This window comes from Dreissena polymorpha, chromosome 8 (assembly GCF_020536995.1).
Source record: "Dreissena polymorpha isolate Duluth1 chromosome 8, UMN_Dpol_1.0, whole genome shotgun sequence".
Taxonomy (NCBI): domain Eukaryota; kingdom Metazoa; phylum Mollusca; class Bivalvia; order Myida; family Dreissenidae; genus Dreissena; species Dreissena polymorpha.
Genome location: NC_068362.1, coordinates 82,520,964 through 82,542,547, shown reverse-complemented (window position 1 = coordinate 82,542,547; position 21,584 = coordinate 82,520,964). Strand labels below are relative to the sequence as shown.

General features: G+C 35.3%; 1 protein-coding gene across 5 annotated transcripts in view; it reads right to left on the bottom strand.

The window, feature by feature from the left end:
• Positions 1 to 21,584, bottom strand: part of LOC127842326 (nicotinamide/nicotinic acid mononucleotide adenylyltransferase 1-like) — a 55,468-nt gene that overhangs the window by 8,891 nt on the left and 24,993 nt on the right. For 4 of the 5 annotated variants that reach the window (XM_052371767.1, XM_052371766.1, XM_052371769.1 and 1 more), the window contains exons 3-8: positions 18,042 to 18,109; positions 16,676 to 16,827; positions 15,691 to 15,818; positions 11,365 to 11,466; positions 8,385 to 8,443; positions 6,751 to 6,846 (exon numbers count right to left, since the gene is read on the bottom strand). In XM_052371767.1, coding sequence (XP_052227727.1) covers positions 6,751 to 6,846; positions 8,385 to 8,443; positions 11,365 to 11,466; positions 15,691 to 15,818; positions 16,676 to 16,827; positions 18,042 to 18,109 — 605 coding nt within the window. Of the gene's footprint in view, positions 1 to 688; positions 3,948 to 6,750; positions 6,847 to 8,384; positions 8,444 to 11,364; positions 11,467 to 15,690; positions 15,819 to 16,675; positions 16,828 to 18,041; positions 18,110 to 21,584 lie in introns of those variants that run through there. The other variant, XM_052371770.1, reaches the window with a different exon arrangement.

Below are 21,584 nucleotides of genomic sequence, written 5' to 3'. Positions count from 1 at the left end.
TATTTTAGGAACCAATGTCCAGACTGTAAAAACTAGATACAACTTGTGAACAAGTTTGGTGAAGATCGGATGAAATTTCGGGACAGACAGACAGACAAGCCGACAAAGTGACTCCTATATAGCCCCCATTACCAATGGTAATGGGGGTATAATAATGAATAAACCATTGGTAGGGTTGTAAAAAGAATGTAGGAACAAACGTCTGCATGTTTCAACAATATCATGGGAACATCTGTAGGAACCAATTTTCCAGGTTCTCGAAAAAGTTTGTTTCCATATATGAGACCTTTGATGTGAAAACTGAGCTTACAAATAAACGTGTCTTCTCGGATAAGCCTGTGGAGAACCCAATGACTTCCCATTGACATGAAGACACCCATAGGCTTGTCCGAGACATGCTTTTTATAGCATTTTCCTGATTCATGGAAATTGTTTATAAGTAAAAACCCACCAATCCAGGACATTATTATTCTTTACACATTTTATTCGCATTTCCCATGGACAGACACTTTCCAATTTAATGGCTTGTGTGTTTCATTGATGTTAATCTAACATCAACATAATTATGTTGTTCTTAAAACTTCTGCAGTCATAAAGTAAATTGGGTGTAATCTAAAAATAACATGTTTATTATTGCAAACAAATAAAACACAATTTTGCAACAAAAGAAAAACAAAGCAACAACATCTAAAATGAATAATTTTATTCATAATATTCTAAAGTTAAATATAATAGACAAGATATAGTTTTTTACAGGTTCAACAGTATTTTTGAAGAGAAATTGCCTTGGACATGTTCTTTAAATTGTTGTATTTGAGATTCTGTGTCAAGCAAATATAACACATGCACATAAAATAATGTAAGCAAAGCATAATACTGTATTCTACAAGGCAGCTTAAAACTATAAATAAATGAGCCAGTCTTTGCGAAAACTGGGTTTAATGCATGAGTGTGATATATTGTCCTAGAATAGCTGGACAACACTTTTTTTTTTATGGAACAGTTTGTCTCTTCCAAACAAAAATCAAGTCTACTCTATATAAATAATAGTGTCATTCTCTGACTGCATAGGCTTATCTTGGATGATTCCTTACGAACATGCATCAAGCCAAGTTTTTTTCCCAGACACAGCCTCAATTAAGAATATAGGCTTTACTTGTATAAGACTTAAAAAAATATATATATAGGACTTTACAAGAAGACGGTCATTAACGGCCTTAATAAGACTGTCAAAAGCCTAAGACCCCAAAGAACCAAACAGGTAGAGTTCACAAGGTTTTAGAATAACTTGTATTAAGAGAACTGCTTTAACAGCAGCAACATTTTTGAAGAAACCAGAAATACTTTCCAACACAGCCTAGATATATATATTTCTTTTAATGTTTTGGGCACGTTTTTCGTGATGAGTACTAATGTGGCATCCACAGTGTGCAACTTGTTTTCTTATAGCCACCTCAAGAAATCTACCCCACGTCAAGGCGGCCATGTTTTTCAATAGACAAGAACCAATATCACTTGTCTAAGAAATCATTAGACCAAATGTTTAGAACTAGCTTTATGACAATTAGGCAAACAAATAATACTTCTTGAGTGTCCACGATCTTCTATAAAAATTGATATAGTGAACAAGTTTTGACCCCACATGACCCAGTTTCTAACTCGTCAAATTTATTATAAAATTGGAACTAAATGTGGCCTCTAGAGTGTTAGCAAGCTTTTTCATCAACTTCACATAGTGACCCAGTTTCAAACTCAGTAGAGATATTGTTGGGACAAAATGTTGCGACCAAGCTTCACAAGCATTTTCTTTCATTTGACCTAGTGATCTAGTTTGTGACCCCACATGACCTAGTCTTGAACTCCCTCAATATATTATCAAGAAAAGACACTCTCACAGACACACAGGAAGATTGGGCAATAAATGTGGCATCTTAAGTGTTCATTAGCCAAATGTTGATGAATAATGATTGAAAAAAGATCTCATGACCTCACAATCACAATAAGCATATTGTACTCCGGTGAACTTAACCCTTTGCATGCTGGGAAATTTGTCGTCTGCTAAAATGTTGTCTGCTAAATTTCTAAAATTAGCATTTTCTGCGATTTTTTTTCAAAGAATACTATCAGAATAGCAAACAGTTTGGATCCTGATGAGACGCCACGTTTTATGGCGTCTTATCTGGATCCAAACTGTTTGCAAAGGCCTTCAAATTCCGGTTCCAGTGCTCAAAGGGTTAAAAAACAGGTAACTTATGCTACCATTAATTTATTGTTTAGCATCTTGAGTAATTTTCTTAATAACAATTGTAGTCGCTGTAAGTGACAAATGCCCCATGAAATTTGTATTGGTGTATGCACTCTGCACTTCCTAACACAGGTATATTAATCATTATACAAAGTATCATTTGAATCCCTTCAAAGCATTGTATAATGCTATGCAGTTGTGTTCTACATATAAATGGTACAGCATCAGAATGAAAAATGGTTCATGCAATAATTAAAATATATATATATAATACCCCTAGGTAAAATAAATGGCAAACGATGAAACATGCAGAGAAAATCACAGAAGTGAAAAATAATAACTAACAAAAGTAATCTGTGAAAAATGTACAGTATATGATCGTTGATAAGTATATTTTGTTTCTAATATAATTCTTAAAGTAATACTAGGCATAAGTGACAAGATCTAAGTGCAGATTTTTGAAAGACTACAGCTTTGAAATGATATAACGAGGTAATGTAAAACAGGATTACATATAATAAGTGCTACAGTATAACAGGACATGAACACATGTGCATACAAAGGCTACAACATGTAATGCTAAGATTATGACATGGAAATGAAAACAGTATCAAAATGAAGTAACACTGTGAAAATGGAACAATATTTAAAAGTGGAAATGAAAACAGTATAAAAATGAAGTAACACTGTGAAAATGGAACAAAATTTATAAGTGGTACACTAAAATTTAAATTCTTTAATCAACTTGTGATTTCTAACGTACAATACCAATACCATTAAAAAGTTATCAAAATATATATTGAAAATCTGTTTAAACTATAACTAATTAGAATACAAAATTATTTACTAAAAAATAATGAAGATTTCTAATTCAACTTTTGTATCAAAATTTTGATTTGATTTTAATAAAACTATATCTTGGTCAAAAATGTGACTTATACCCAACACAGCTTTATTAAGGACGGACTGATCAACCTCTCTACCAACTGAAAGAGTGATTCCACTATACCCACTCTAAAACTTTGTTTTAAGCGGTGTAACAAACACCAAATAACAACTTTTACCCAATGTGAAGATGATTGAGCAAATATTCTTCTCAAAATAACACATTATGACACATATAATCATTAACTTTGGATGATATTATTCACTCACATTAAAAGATCCTTGCAACAGACAAATCAGCAATTCATTATACACGTTATTGTTGTCAGAGAAAGAACAGGTTCTCTGTAAGTTTTATTAACCTAGCTTAACGCTTTACCACATAGATTCCTATTTTGACGCATTTGTAGTCCGTTAGAAAGTTAAATTTTATTAAAGACCTTTAATTTGTATCACTTAATTCAAGTTTTAAAGGCTTCATTTCTAACCTTTAGATACTGATGAGCAGCAAACAGCATAAATCCTTAACAGACTGCGAGTTACTTGCAGGCGGTCCTGGTTTTATGCTGTTTGGGCCATGTTCAGCTTGCTGCTAAGTGGGAAAGGGTTAAGTACTTTTTAGTTAAGACAGAATCAAGATTTTAGTTTTCAATAATGTCTGTTATATCACAATTTTGGTCTGAAGAAAGACCTAAAATAATATGCACCAAATGGTCCTCTATCCATATACCACGTTTCATCAACCTTCTTTTTGACTTGTCACAGATTCCAGAATGTAGTTTTCACATTTTTCTGGAATCATAGCAACGATTGTTTTCTAAAAATAAAATAAAATCAAATGCATATTCCACAAATGGCTCTCTATCCACATACAGACTTAATAAATAGATACACTTCATCAAATTCATAACATGTTTCAAGATCTTTTTTATCAGATTTCATATAACAAACGTATATATTTACATTTTTATATACTCAAAGACATGCCATTAGTGAACAACTTTAGGACCATTCCTAATCTCTGTAAAAGAGTTCCATTCTTCTACTGTTACTTGTTTTCAGTTATTTTATGTGTCAAATGTTTAACCATTTCCATAAGGGATGGGAACTAATATTTGAACATTCAACAATTTGACAAATATTAAAATTCAAGAATTCAATCGGAATATTACATTTTCATGCAAAGGAGCTTCCAAAAAAAGTTTAAGTGCAAAGACGCATATTTGGTCAAGTGCAGACAACATTTGTGTATCAGTCATTGTTTTGATAATAAGATTTTATTTTATGCTTTCGGATGGATTATAGAGAAATATCAGTTAATTAAAACTGATAATTTCACTGTTTTAATCAGTGAAAATTATCAGTGAAAATTATCGATAATTTTCACTGTTTACTGTGAAATGACGTCATTTTTTGATGAAATGACGTCATTATCCCAACGAAATTCTTTAGTTAAACTCTTATAAAAATGTATATAAACTGTGAAAAAAGGCATAAAATATAAAGGAAATTTGTTGGATTTGGTTGAATATCGATTTTAATTCACTCATGATCATAGAAAAATATATTTTTTCTATGATCACTCTTGAATTAAAATCGATAATCCACCGAATCCAACAAATATCCTCTATAAAATTGGCATATGGGAGGATATCTGTGAAAAAAAGAAAACACATGTAAGGGAAGTTATCCAAATAATTTAGAATATTATTGAAATGAAGGAAGATAAAGGTTATATTTTTACCAGAAAAATCTTATACCTTATGAAAATAAAATGTTATAAGTGACAAATGCAGAAATAAACATGGGCTGTTAGTAAAACATGCATGCCCCCCTATATGGGCTATAAGTTGTAGTAGCAGCCATTGTGTGAATACGTTTTTGGTGGTGGTGGTGGTGGTGGTGGTGGTGGTAGAGTAGTAGAGTAGTAGTAGTAGTAGTAGTAGTAGTATAAGTAGTAGTAGTAGTAGTAGAAGTAGTAGTAGTAGAAGTAGTAGTAGTAGAAGTAGTAGTAGTAGTAGTAGTAGTAGTAGCAGCAGCAGCAGCAGCAGTAGTAGTAGTAGTAGTAGTATGCATTACAAAAATGCAGTTAGCCTTACATTTGGTAAAATTTAAATATATTACAGGGGAGGCAAATGCTGTAACAATAAATTTAAACTTATTGCATTTGTTTCCCGTGTATATAAGAAAGATATAATAGTGTATTACCTCCCCTGTCCTGCTTATAGTTTTATTAATCAACAAAATTAAACATTAACACAATATTTAATATACAAAATATACAATAAATCTCATATTCTGATAATATTTTTACTGATCCACTGTATTTTACTAAAAGGATGATGTTTCATTGGACTGATAATTATAGATTTAGGATTACAGACCAGTTGCTTCAGTAATATTGTTCAGAGTGTGCCCTGTTGGCCGCGTATGCATTCTTGAGTTATCATTCAAAAACCATTTTACTATTTCCAGTCACCGTGACCTTGACCTTTGACCTAGTGACCTCAAAATAAATAGGGGTCATCTACGAGTCATGATCAATGTACCTATGAAGTTTCATGATCCTAGGCCCAAGCGTTCTTGAGTTATCATCTGACAACCACCTGGTGGACGGACCGACCAACAGACAGACAGACAGACAGACCGACATGAGCAAAGCAATATACCCCCTCTTCTTCGAAGGGGGGCATAATAATCTTTTTCATAAAATGAGCCTTGTTCTGAGAAAACTGGGCTTAATGCATGTGCGTAAAGTGTCATGCCAGATTAGCCTGTGCAGTCCGCACAGGCTTATCAGGGACGACACTTTCCGCCGAAACTTGATTTTTGGTAAGGAGGGACTTCACTGAAACTAAAAATACCATAAAAACGGAAAGTGTCGTCCCTGATTAGCCTGTGCGGACTGCACAGGATAATCTGGGACGACACTTTATGCACATTCATTTAACCCCTTTTCACAGAACAACACTCAAATGATTACTCTATCCCCCTTTTCAAAGCTGTATATGAGACACGATTTGTCGTGTCATTTGAGGCAATCTGGAACAGTAGTTTGTTCCGGCCATTCGTAAGGTAAGACATTTCAATTTAAGGTTCAAAAATATAAAATACACCTACAGTTAAATAATGAACAAGAGATGTGTTTGTCAGAAACAAAATACCCCCTACTGCGACGTTTTGAAGCCATATATTTGACCTTGAAGGATGACCTTGACATTGACCTTTCACCACTCAAAATGTGCATCTCTACGAGATACACATGCATGCCAAATATCAAGTTGCTATCTTCAATATTGCAAAAGTTATGACCAAGATAAAAGTTTTGGGACAGAATGACAGACACATACAATGACAGACAGACAGGCCAAAAACAATATACCCCCGATCATTCAATTGGGGGGCATAAAAGCAAATATTCCAATATCATTTCAGCATTCATTTCCATCCCTAATGTCCACGTATTAAGACATTTTCTACACTTACATTTAGCAAATTAACAAAAACTTATAAAATAAAGTAGTACATATAAACAATTATCTATATAAAGACACAAGACCACACTATGATCACATGACAACATCACATGGCATGCATCAGTCAATGAGAAGACAGCTTACTTATCGCCGGTGCCATACAGTCCGTGCTCTTTTATGTATTCTATAACTGTATCTTGTACCAAGTATTTCACACTTTCATTTCTTCGAAGTGCTCTCCTGAAAATATTATTATTTTTGTAAATAATATGCAAATTGTTTTTTAACACGAGATTTTTGAAAAACATCTGTTTGACCTTGACTTTAGATCACTTTATTTGAGAATAATTAGGGGTCAACCTTCTTAAAGACTAACCAGCATGCTAATGTATATGATTCTAACAATTATCTAGACATTATGTGGAAACATATTTCATAACACATGCCCCTTTTACCTTGAACTTAGACCCAATGACCTCAATATTTTACTTTTTACCCAAGTCACCACTTCACCTATATGCATGATCATAGGTCACCGCATTCTCAAGTTATTGTCTTCAAACACATTCCTTGTTAGAAGCCCTTGCGCCCAGAACCTTTTATATGTTGACCTCTAAATCAATATGCATCATCATCTATTCCAAAGTAACCAGCACACCTATTTATATAATTGGAGGTAAAAGCATTCTCTAGATATCACAATTATATTGTGCGAATAGAAATCTTTATGGACCAACAGACAAACCTACAGGGGGACAAAAGCAAAGCAATTTACAAATGCTTCTTTCTATCTAGGGCATAACAGTGCTTGTTAATTTCGATGTTTTGGCCATTGTTTACACTATTTCATTTCATGTTCATCAGTTTAACATAGCACACTTTTTGGGGTAAGCTGGTCTACGAGTGCTTGGTGAACACACCAAAGTAACTGACAACTGATTCTTCGCCCTCTTTGTAAAAAGTGCAGGTGCAGAGAATAGTGTATCTTACATAAAACAACCTGACTCATTAATTTATATGTGAAGCAAAAGTAAATTTGAACACTATAAAAACAGTTGAAAAACATATATTTTATTATGAATCATATTAGCATATTTTTTACCAAAAAAACAAACAGTTTGCACTCAAAGTACTAATTATTCCTGATAAAATGAAGACATTTGTCAATCACAGATTTTTATAATTGTTTCCAAACCTACAACGAAGCTTAAATTTCACTACAGGAAATTTTAATCAAAGAAAAGATTTCACTTTGACTAGACTTAGCAAAACCCCCAAAATCCCTCAGTACAAACAACGCTGGCCCATTTAATCCACCAATAATAGCTTAATAAAAATAAGAACACTTGATAATTATGGAAAGTGATTTGTAAAGGATTGTGAATTGATAAGCTCTTTCTGTCCCAGAATATTTATTTGTTTTCCAAAAAGCTACCCGATCCCAAGAAACATCTATAGATTAAAGATGGTCAAAAGTGATAAAAAAAGCTGCGTTTGGAGAAAATTGGTATTAATGTGTGTTAAGTGTCCCAGATTAGCCTGTGCAGTCTACACAGGCTTATCAGTGCTGACACTTTCCATCTTTACTGGATTTTTGATTACAAGAGACTTCCTTTAAACCAAAAATACCATAAAAGTGAAAAGTGTCGTCCATAATTAGCCTGCATTGACTTTACAGGCTAATCCGCGACCACTTTTTATGCACATGCATTAAGCCCAGTTTTCGCAGAACAAGACTCAATCAATACCTGTTATAGGAAAAGCAGTGCTAGACTTACCTGATCTTGGTAGAGCTCACTTCGTTTGTTATCCACTCTGTCACTATGTGAATGTTATCCTGAAAAACAAGCAAACTCTATTTGGAATCAATTCTGAGAGTTTCAGATTCGGTATCTGTAACTTGACTTAGTTCAGAAAAAAATACAGCGCAAATAAACTGTCAACTGTTTTGTATATATAAACAAATCCCAATATTTTTTCCTCGAAGTTTCAAATAAACAAGAGCTGTCAGAGGACAGCGCGCTCGATTATTCGAGTGCTTGACAGTATAACGTAAGCTATCATGGGGAAATTGTTCATATTTAATAAATTATTAGACGATCTTTCAAAAAAAAAAAAGGAAAAAAAAAATTTAATTTTTTTTTTTTGGGGGGGGGGGGGATTGAGAGGGGGTATAATGTGAGGTGTGGTCATTTATAAGACAATCTTTCAAAAATAAAAAAAGGAAAAAAAATTGCGGGGGGGGGGGGGGGGCGGTTGCGGGGGGGGGGGGGGGGTGGGAGTAGGGGGGGTAAGAGGGGGGTATAATGTGGGGTGGGGTAATTTATTAGATGATGTTAAACAAAATTAATTTTTTAGGGGGGGGGGGGAGGTTGGGGGGGGGAAGGGATTCTGGGTAGGGGCGTGGGGTATTGTTTGGGTGGAATTCATTGTGGTATTAAGCAAAATGTTCAATTATCTAAGTGTAAAAGGGGCCATTATTATGTCAAAATGCTTGATACAGTGGTCTGCTCTTCTTTATAGGTTGGGGTTATGTTGGTAAACAAGTATGCAAAATATAAAAGCAATATGTCAAAGGATATAGGAAATATTTGGGGTAGTACGCAAAGTTTAACATAGATTTATCCATAATATGCATATTTTAAGTATAAAAGGGGAAATAATTCTGTCAAAATGATTGATACAGTTGTATGCTCTTGTTTATAGGTTGGGGTCATGATGGTAAACAAGTATGCAAAATATGAAAGCAACATGTCAAGGGACATTGAAAATATTTGGGGTAGTACGCAAACTTTAACATTTGCTGCATATTCTAAGTGGAAAAGGGGCCATAATTATGACAAAATGCTTGATAGAGTTGTCTGCTCTTGTTTATAGGTTGGGATAATGTTGGTAAACAAGTACTGTGAAACCATTTATTTTCGTCGGCACAAAATTTCGCCCTTTTCATAAAAATGACTATTTCGTCCGCTCTTAAATTCGTCCATTTCTGGTTTTGAAAAAAAAACAACGTCCGATTTGTTTGTAATACATGTAATACGCGATTGCAAAAAAATCATGCTGGGGAAAGAGAGGTGACACTTGGTAGTCACTTGCAGGAGGTGGGCCTTGTTAGGCATATGCCAATTAACAAGTCTGTTATTTTAGGTGATAGTAACTGTCCCTTATTAATTTATGTCATTGACACGTTCTTTGTTATGATTAGCGGATAAGTGGGACTGAATAATCGTTAACGAGTGTTTTAAACAACAAAGCCAATTGCCAATTACGCTGCATTTATTGATAAACAACAGTATTAAATCTATAAAAAAAATGTTTTTGTTATAAAAAAAACAAAGGTGCGGGTTTTTATGTATATGTACAAAAATTGTAGATGCAGTTAAAACCAAACACAAATCAAAATGTTCTTTATTAATTTGTAACAAAGCGCAGAATATATTTCAGTCAGGCGTTGATCACACATCGTCATATTTTAATTGCGTTTAATAGTATTGTCTTTAATCCGGATTCGCCGCGTGAAGGCTGTATAATCTGCAACACCCCTGAAAAACACAATACACACAATGGGTAATAAAGATGTTAACAATTAGCGCTAATCAACACTATTATACCTAAACGAAGTCGACGCATTCGATACAGCCTTATTGCATTCGCGTTTTACAGGAAATGTCAGTTGTCAGTACACTGTATAATGAACACCCCTTTGTGTCAAAACCGGATTTAACTTGAGTGTGAATAGTCGACTGTTTCATGTTCTTTGTATCAATACCATCTGTGTATCTGTATTATAAGTATACCAGTCAACAAACAAGGTGCGCGCTTCCGCATATGGGTATTCGGACGTTCAAAAAATTGACCTACGGTTTAGCGTACACGCCGTCGAACGCATTAAGCAATTTAACTCGTTTTTTTTTCACTATTTCTTTATTTGCAAAAAATACTAGTGGCTTATAACTTACCTTGCAATATTTTTTTCTCGCATTTTGCGAGTGTGCGAGTGTTAATTTCGAGCCCTGTGTATATGCGTGGATTACGCTGGATTTAAATGCCTCATGCCTACGGTAATTCAGTCTTATTTGTTTCAAATATGGGACATGATTGTTCGTTAGGATCTTGAATTCGTCCATCGGTCGAAGGACGAAAAAGGCGAAAATTAATGTCGGACGAATAATAATGGTTTCACAGTTTGCAAAATAAGAAAGCAATATGTCAAGGGACAATGAAAATAATTGGGGTAGTACGAAAACTTTAACATTTGCATGCTAACGGAAACGGCACGGAAACGGAAACGCCGACGCCGGGGTGAGTAGGATAGCTCCACTATATATATTTCATATATAATAGTCGAGCTAAAAATGTCTCTTTGTGTTGACATTTGTAGTAAGATATTTTCAACTCCAGTCCAGGTTTGGCTGGTTTGTCAAAGAAAATGAAACCATTTAATATACTCCAAGTATTGCACAGTTGAATCAATTCAATCAATCAGGCCTGCATAAAGCATGTAACTCCAAGGCATAAACTATTTTATGAGCCTGTCACTGGCAAAACTAGGCTAAGTGCCTGTGCCTCAAGAATTGTCCCAGATAAGAACCAGCAGTCTGCACAGATTAATCACGGATGACACATTCCGCTTACATGGATTTAAAAAAAAAAGGAAGTCCTTTCTAACCAAAAATCTAGTCTATGCGGAAGGTTTCGTCCCTGATTAGCCTGTGCATACAACTTTACGCAAATGCATTAAGCATGACAGCCCTGTACCTGGTGTCTTGTGAGAATGTCAGACTCGTAGATGAACTTGCGTGGGTCCGAGCCATTCCGCGTGATGCACACCAGTCCGTACTTCCCCACTATTTCTTCAATCTGGAAACAGGCATTCACAATGATTGTTGATTAGCTAAAATGTAAGATGCAAGTACATTTAGGACTTCCGATGCAATACAATTTATGAAACTTTTCTGAACAAAAACAAGATGGAAACTTTCGCAAGGGCATACCTAGCTGTTATGATTTCATGTTGAACTAGAGTTTGTCTCTGGTTTCAGACAAGTTATTTTGCAAAAAAAAAGTACAAAACAAGAGCTGTCACCATAGGATGACTTATGCCCCCTATAAACGCTTGATAGAAGTTATGAGCTTTTTTCGAAACCTAAACGCTCACCCTAAGTTCAAGGTCAAGGTCACAGGGGTAAAAATTTGAGGGCGTATGGAAAGACCTCGTCCATATACACATGCATGCCAAATATGAAATTGCTATCTGAAGCGACATAGAAGTTATGAGCATTTTTCGAAACCTAAACGCAAAGTGTGACGGACAGACGGATGGACAGACAGTCCGATCATTATATGCCCTCCTTCGGGGGCATAAAAAGGTGCATTACTTTCGAAAATGTGTACGTATGGTGATACAAACCACACATGAACAAGTTTATAGTTCCGGAAACAATGTCTACATGTTATGAATGTAATTAATTAAAAAGTGCAGGAGAATTCATTTGGACAAGTTTTGGTCAACTGACAGACAAAGCGACAGACACCCATGTTAGTTTAAACATATTTTATTTCACGAACAAATATGGAATACATTTGCATAGCATATACAATGACAACTAAGTCACGATGTTCGAAAAAAAGATTAGAATGAAAGATCAAAGTCTTATATGGTTCTTCTCCATATGCAGTAATTGCAAGCAAGTGGGTAACATTTCTTTAGGTAGCAGGCAATTTAACAGTTCAATATATAAAAATAGTTCAACAATAGGTGTTTTTGTGTATTATCTAGAAAGAAAGAGTAGGTTCATCAAGGTTGATGAAATAGATTTGAAGACACATCAAACTGAAGAAAAGACAAGATTAGGAAGTTGTTTGGCATGACAAACAGCTGATATCAGAAACTTAACTACATTTAATGTACAAATGAAGTGCATCAAAGATATGCGTGTTTTTCTCCAAGTCAAGACTTTCATCACCAAATAATATAGTTTGTATGGTTTGAGAGGTATAAGGAGCAATTCTGCTGAAGAGAACTTCTCTTTGGTGTGTAAAAGCGTTGACATTCTAAGAAATAATTAGAAACTAATTTAATTGCACCACAAGTAAACAAGGGTGAAAGTGCAATATTGCACATAAATGGATGTTGATTCAGTGAACTACACTTAGACGACCATGTTGTTTTCAGCTTATCCCCCTACCGGTATATTATGTATCTGGGTACATAACTTTATTCGGTTATTGTTCTTCATTGAATTCCACCATATAAATATCAGGAGTATCATATGACTACCATAAACTATTAACTCTTTGCATGCTGGGAAATTTGTCGTCTGCTAAAATGTCGTCTGTTGAATTTCTAAAATTCGCATTTTCTTCGATTTTTTTCAAAGAATACTATCAGAATAGCAAACAGTTTGGATCCTGATGAGACGCCACGTTCTGTGGCGTCTCATCTGGATCCAAACTGTTTGCAAAGGCCTTAAAAATTCGGTTCCCGCATTGTAAGGGTTAACAAAAGTTTTTGATAGAATATACCAAAATGTTACAATCATTTTAACAAGCCATAATTTATTATTTTATATCAGAATATTTTAGCATGCAAATGTAAACAAATTGGTTATAAGACAGATATGAGCTGTGGGAAAACCGGGCTAAATGCATATGAGTCAAGTATTGTCCCAGATTAGCCTGTGCAGTCTGCACAGGCTTATCAGGGGCAACACTTTCTGCCTTAACAGGATTTTTGTGTAGAAGAGACTTCAAAATAAAAATTAAAAATCCGTTAAAGTGAAAAGTGTTGTAACAGAATAGCCTATGCTGACTTCACATGCTAATATGGGACCATACTTTAAACACATGCATTAAGCCCAATTTTCCCACTGAGCAGATCCTATGTTTATGAATATTTATTGAAACCTTTTTTTAAGAAAATGTGATAGTGTTTTCTTACACAAGGCCATCTGCTAAGAATGTAGTATTCTAAATATATTGAAATATAAAGAGAAACATGTTTTTAAAAAGCCATTTTATGACATTTATCATGTTTTCTTTGCTGCCATTAGCCCTTAACCGACCTTTTGTTAACTCAAGATGAAACTTGTCCATCTATAAAAATGTGTTAATAGAATGCTATTTCACCTTTCATGATAAATACATTTTCATGTTAAAGTGGGTATGCACCATTTTGTCAAATATTTATGAGTTTATATAAAATGTGTAAAAAACTTATTATACATATTTTTCTATATATATTCAAATAAAAGTTCAGAAGAACATGTGTCGAAAAATGTAAAATAAGCCAGATATTTAATTCTGAAATGGAAAATGTTTGTACAGTCCAATTCGCCAGCATCTATATCATGCATGCACGATGTGAATCTAAATTTAGTTTTTACGGATCATTTTAATTTCCTGCAACGATATCTATTCATACTACACACGATCCTAATAAAATGACAAATGCTTCGGTTATTGTAGGAAAATATGTACGAAATATCTTTGTCATAATCAGCTCGGGGCGCTAATTTGTATTTGCTGCATTTTATGAAATTGGTCTTCAATGTATAATTTTTCTTGCCTATTTTGTGTTATTGTAACATATTTTTATCAATATATTACATTTTAACACATATAAAAAATTGTGCATACCCGCTTTAAGGTATAAAATAGCTGTAATTTCAAGGTTCACTTGTAAAACTTTATGAACCTATATTATATACTGTGCGTTAATATAAGACTTCAGAATGTTAATCTCAACTTGACAGAATCTTGAGAACAATTTAAGCGATAAATGGCAACAAATTATGGGCATATAATGAAAGAGCTGTCCACTCATTACTGGATGTTAGCCACAAATGCTGGGAGATTGCAGACGATACATGCCACTAATGGATAGTAACAAATGAAATCTATTCACAAATAAGCGTATACTGCCTGCATTTTAGCTTATTTTACTCGTCATATGCCAAATATAACACCTCTAGCTCTTATGGTTGTAGAAAAGATATTTAATGTTATATTGCTATAGTCTGTTAGTCTACATAAATCATGTGACCGTTTGAGTGTGACAATTTTTTACCCTTAGTGCATGATTAGGCCAAATTTAGTGTTTGCCCACTACACAATGATACAAATCAAATATCAAACCCATGACACTTGTGGTTTCAAAGATTTTTAAAGATTTCATTTTTCAAGTCTATTTTAAGCTCTGTTGACCTATATATGCAACTTAATGGAGCGATTTGAATTTGACTAACTTTGGAAGAGGGTCACTCAATGATCATGCCTGTAAACATTCAATAGAGTCATCTACATGTAAGAAGTCCAGAAAAGGAGGCCTTATAAAAAAATGTTGAATGAAACAGGAACAGATTGATGGGCTAGAGGTAATAACTATAACTATGAATTTTACCCCCACTTTGCTTTGTACGCTTTGTTCAAGGGCAAATAATTCACGGATGTGCATACCAGTGGAGATGAAATAGAGAATGAGAGTCTTGCACATGTTTACACTTCATGGTTGGGGTCCATTATATAAAATATTATGAAACCAAGACCTGGACCTGTATTCACCAACCTATTCTTAACAATGACTTAAGTATAAAAATAAAGAATATTTGTTAAACTGCTATTAGATGAGAGTAAAGTCTAGCAAGGCAGTGAACACCAATAATTATAAAATTCTTTGTAAAGAACTATGTTAAAACAATATAAACCCCATTTGTAGCTTGCATATATGATAACTCTGAGTGCAGTATGTTGTATTAAGTCTACAGCTATGCTTTTTTCTTAAGTCCAAGACAGGTTTGGTGAACACGAGCCCTGAATTCTACTGAGTCGTGTTCTGAGAAAACTGGGCACAATGCATGTGCGTTAAGTGTCGTCCCAGAGTCTGCACAGGCTAATCAGGGACGACACTTTCCGCCTAAATTGGTTTTATGCTAAGAAGAGACTTCATTTTAACGAAAAATGTCATAAAAGCGGAAAGTGTCGTCCCTGATAAGCCTGTGCAGACTGCACAGGCTAATTTGGGACGACACTTTACGCACATGCATTATGCCCAGTTTTCTCAAAACACGACACTACTGTACTCACATCTTCATCTGCCCACAGACCGGGTACAGCAAAGGACTCCAGCAGGTCTCCCCCACAGAGCAGCTTGAGTTGTACCGGGGCCTGCTCCGGCTCACATGCCTCCTTGTTATCACAGTTGGTTATCACTTCTGCAATATTAGGCAGATGGAGACAATTCTTTTGCTCAAGTTTGGGGCCATTATTTGGCCCCAATCCCAATGTCACTAAGTATACATTTTTCCTAAATGGTTTCCTAAACTTTCCAATTGAAATCACCTCCCCCCCTAAAAAAATATTTAAAAAATATTCAAACATTTAGTTAATTTCCCTATGCAACTTCATGGACTGAATCAAAAACAATATATTAAATGAAGATAACTGCAATTAACACACACAAACACATGTCATATACTAATTGCAGACATTAACAATATATGAAACACAGACACATATCATGTACATGTATGAAAAACAGACATATGTTGTATATGAAATATCAACACTTGCATTCTCCTTCGTTAACACAGATCTTTCTGTGTTCTGAATAATTATTAAGGTTGCATTTAGAAGATGAACGAGGAAAATAAATGTTAGTAACGCCATAAATGGGAACAACAAAACAAGAACAAAATGGGCGACACAAGTGTCGTCAAAAAGGTCACTTTCTCACTTATAAACATAATTACATGTATAAACCTGCTAGATATATAATGCTTCACCTAGTACATTACTTTTATCCTTTTTAGAAAATGGCCCTTTTAACACAATATTAAATAGTTCGCAACTAAATTCTCACAATTTCTAGAAGTTCACAACTCAAATTTTCACAATATAAACAAGTTCTAGACTAAAACTTCCACAATTTAAAATGTAAGCGAGTCATTTTCCTCACAGCTAGTTAAAGATAGTGAATTATGTTTTCATAAATTAAGAGGCCAAAGTCTGCTTCACAAAGATGAGAAAAAAAAGGCACAATAGAACATGACCCCATTTTACTTGTTCTGACCTTCGTTCTGTTTGTCCTTCCTCCTCTTTTTTGATGGTGCCTCCTTGACGAGGGCTGCCATGTTGGACTGGTTGTCAAGCATCTGCTGGTGGTGGTCTAGTACAAGCCTCGTTCGCATCCACGACGTCTGCTCTGTCTCCCATGTATCCAGTCTGATCAAGAACAAAATGGTAAAGGTGGATAAGGTTTGACAAACAAAGTTATAGAGGTTCAATAAAGTTTGACAAACTAAGTCATACAGGTTCAATAAAGTTTGACAAACTTAGTTATAGAGGTTCAATAAGGGTTTGACAAACAAAGTTGTAGAGGTTCGATGAGGTTTTACCAACAAAGTTGTAGAGGTTCGATAAGGTTTGACAAACAAAGTTGTAGAGGTACAATAAGGTTTGACAAACAAAGTTATAGAGGTTAAATAAGGTTTGACAAACAAAGTTGTAGAGGTTCGATAAGGTTTGACAAACAAAGTTGTAGAGGTTCAATAAGGTTTGACAAACCAAATTATAGAGGTTCAATAAGGTTTGACAAAATAAGTTAAAGAGGTTCAATCAGGTTTGGCAAACCAAGTTATAGAGGTTCAATATGGTTTGACAAACAAAGTCATAGAGGTTCAATATGGTTTGACAAACCAAGTTATAGAGGTTCAATAAGGTTTGAAAAACAAATCTGTAGAGGTTCAATATGGTTTGACAAACAGACACAACAAGATCAACATTGTCACCTAGCATCATTGTCAACTAATAAACTGCCACCTATCACTAAGCTGCTAATATTTCTGTCCCGTCAACTACTTGCATTGACAATCTACTGTCAGTTTTTACCTGAATATCTTGATGTCCCACTTGCATGTATCCAACACCTAACCCTTGCTGCTACTATGGCCCCCTGTAAATTTCCTCCTAAATGACCCATTGTTCCACTTGCATAAGTCCAACACATATTCAAGCTGCTCCTCTGGTCCTCTGTCAGTTTCCCCACCACCACATATCCTGTTTAACACCCTAGCTGCATCTTGTGTTTCATCAGTTTCTTCCTAGTTTGACTCTATTTATTTAGTTTAAACCTATTTATTTTAGCTCGATTGCATCGAAAGCCACATGCTTATTGAAATGCTCTCGCATCCATTTCCTGGGGCAAATAACCAGTGCTAGGTGTCTTAGGGGGAGATTGAAAGGACACTCCTAAAGTGGAGATCGAACCTTTGAACGCCCGCGTGCTAGGCGGACACCATATCCACTACGCCACAGCAACTTTCTTCCTAAAAGCACCTATTTCCCACCTATCCAAAACCTTAACCTAGATGTACCTATGATCCCATGTCATGTTCAACCTACATATCGCCTATGCCATACCACCATCATGTACACACCTGACCCATTTTGCAGACTTGAGGGCTAGAGAAACCATGGCACATCTGTGTTTGGAGGATTCCAGTTCCTACAAATAGACAACATGAGCCACATTCTGGGAAAATACTGGCTTAACCCTTTGCATGCTGGGAAATTTGTTGTCTGCTAAAATGTCGTCTGCTGAATTTCTAAAATTAGCATTTTCTTCGATTTTTTTCCAAAGAATACTATCAGAATAGCAAACAGTTTGGATCCTGATGAGACACCATGTTCTGTGGCGTCTAATCTGGATCCAAACTGTTTGCAAAGGCCTTCAAAATTCGGTTCCAGCACTGAAAGAGTTAATAAAGGTGCCTCAAAGAATGTCCTCCTAGGTTAACTGGCATAATAAAGGTGCCTCAAAGAATGTCCTCCTAGGTTAACTGACACAATAAAAGTGCCTCAAAGAATGTCCTCCTAGGTTAACTGGCATAATAAAGGTGCCTCAAAGAATGTCCTCCTAGGTTAACTGGCATAATAAAGGTGCCTCAAAGAATGTCCTCCTAGGTTAACTGGCATAATAAAGGTGCCTCAAAGAATGTCCTCCTAGGTTAACTGGCATAATAAAGGTGCCTCAAAGAATGTCCTCCTAGGTTAACTGACACAATACAGGTGCCTCAAAGAATGTCCTCCTAGGTTAACTGGCATAATAAAGGTGCCTCAAAGAATGTCCTCCTAGGTTAACTGGCATAATAAAGGTGCCTCAAAGAATGTCCTCCTAGGTTAACTGGCATAATAAAGGTGCCTCAAAGAATGTCCTCCTAGGTTAACTGGCATAATAAACATGCCTCAAAGAATGTCCTCCTAGATTAACTGGCATAATAAAGGTGCCTCAAAGAATGTCCTCCTAGGTTAACTGGCATAATAAAGGTGCCTCAAAGAATGTCCTCCTAGGTTAACTGACACAATAAAAGTGCCTCAAAGAATGTCCTCCTAGGTTAACTGGCATAATAAAGGTGCCTCAAAGAATGTCCTCCTAGGTTAACTGGCATAATAAAGGTGCCTCAAAGAATGTCCTCCTAGGTTAACTGGCATAATAAAGGTGCCTCAAAGAATGTCCTCCTAGGTTAACTGGCATAATAAAGGTGCCTCAAAGAATGTCCTCCTAGGTTAACTGACACAATAAAGGTGCCTCAAAGAATGTCCTCCTAGGTTAACTGGCATAATAAAGGTGCCTCAAAGAATGTCCTCCTAGGTTAACTGGCATAATAAAGGTGCCTCAAAGAATGTCCTCCTAGGTAAACCTGTGCAGTCTGCAGACGCTAATCAGGGAAGACACTCCTCGCTTGTGTTGTATTTTTTTTGGTTCGAGGGGTTTATTAGTTCTTCATATGGCGTATTGTAAGCACCATTAAGTTTTGGAAGGGATTTGTTCAAGCAAAAGATATCTGGGACAACACATCAAGCAAATGCATTAGGCCCCATTTTCCCAGAGTGTATCTCCATGAATTTCACAAAATACATCAAAATCTAATTTATTTTGTTATGACCAAATAAAACTCTTATTAACGACCACATCAAAATCGAATGAATTTCTCTTCCACAACAGTGGTCAATCAATTATTGCCAATTTATATTTCTGTATCAACAATTATTGACCCGGAAGATATGTGCCCTGTTGTGGAAAGACACATCCAATTAATACAGAGTCACGATATTTGTATTCCCGTCAGCTTTGTTTGAATGTTTTTCTTCGAATTCATTACTGCTGGCATAATACAGTTGCCACCATCAGAAAAGTTGTATTTAGTGCTATTTTCTGGCCATCAACAATAGAATCTGCATTTCAGACAATATAACATAATATTATGGCAATGACATTGCAGAGGCCTGTCAGTCTGATGGTTTATAGAACATTACAGAAAACTGTGGTTGATTCACAGATTTAAACAAGACATGCGTTTGTGAAACACAAAGCCCCGTACTATGCTTTGAAGCTGCACATCAGCTATTTTAGGGAATTTTTTTTAGGACCAACTTTGCCAAAATTCAATGGACCAGAACAAGACTCACACTTCATCTGTAAGTCATGTAGGTAGACTCAAATACAAAAAATCAGCTCAATATCTGAAAGCGTTGAGTAAAAAACCTCCGAAAAACGGAGTGCCGGACGGATGGACAGACTGACTGACTGACAGACAGTGCGAGTGCTATATACCACCTTAGCCGGTGCATAAAAATACACACTCCAATACTAAAATGTAGCGTTGAGTCGTATTGATCAGTTTAACCCTTTATTATCACTAAAATTAACCAGCCATCAACAAACAATAAACTGTTGTTAGGTCACCCAACAACAGCAAACTTGCATTTTAGATTAATTGCCCCTCGACAGATTAATGGCCACATAAATCTGCTTCCAGGAAAGCAATTAACAAGCATGGCTAAAAATAACAGGCATTGACATAGTGGACTATTCAATCTAAATTGGGCAGATTAGTATTCACTGTTTTCGTCTTCGTCTTCGGCTTCATTATATGATTCATGAAAAGTGAAAGGATATAACATATCCACACCAAATCCAATATTCCATCTTTTTTTGTTAATTCAGTGTATGACCAAGATCACATTTGACCTTTAGATTTATAGAGAGCATTAATTTATGCTGAGCAGGAATTCAATGCACAATAGATTTCCAAAATTTTTATAGTTTAAAGGAATGCAAACTCACAACAATTGTTTAATGTCCATCAATAACTTTGCGTAGGAATGGCGAATAAACTTTACATAATTATTCACGAAAGTATTTAAAAACAAAGATATGAATACAATTTAGAAAAACCAATAGATATGAAGATAATGATGAACAGTATATCTTACAGTGTGACATAAACAGAATGTTGTATTCATTTATATAATGAAAAACTATTTTACTCAGACTATGTGAGCACTCTATCATTAACAATAACTGATCTCCAATTAACTTGGCCAATGCCCATCAAAACAAAGAAATGAAAATAGAGCTCATGGCTTCCTTTTGTATTGTGTTCAATAAATGGCGATATTTTATTTCTAAATTGAAATGATGTGACGTTTTACTACAAAAACATATGTACTTGCTTATAAGGCTATTTGATTATATGACCAAGTCAAAACTTTTGCATCAATTTAGTTGGTTTTTACCTTGGCTTGATTATAAGATGGGGAAAAATCTCACCATTAAAGGATTTAAAAAAACAAGAGATGTGTTTGTCAGAAACACAATGTCCCCTACTGCGCGGCTTTGAAGCCATATATTTGACCTTGAAGGATGACGTTGACCTTGACCTTTCACCACTCAAAATGTGCAACTCCATGAGATACACATGCATGCCAAATATTAAGTAGCTATCTTCAATATTGCAAAGGTTATGGCAAATGTTAAAGTTTGTACAAACAAACAAAGCAGCAACAAACCAACAGACAGGGCAAAACAATGTGTCCCCCACTATAGTGGTGGGGGACATAAACATTTACACTGACAATTCACATGCAAATAACGTGATAAAAACATTTCAATTCATTGCTTGATTGACCGGTTTCTT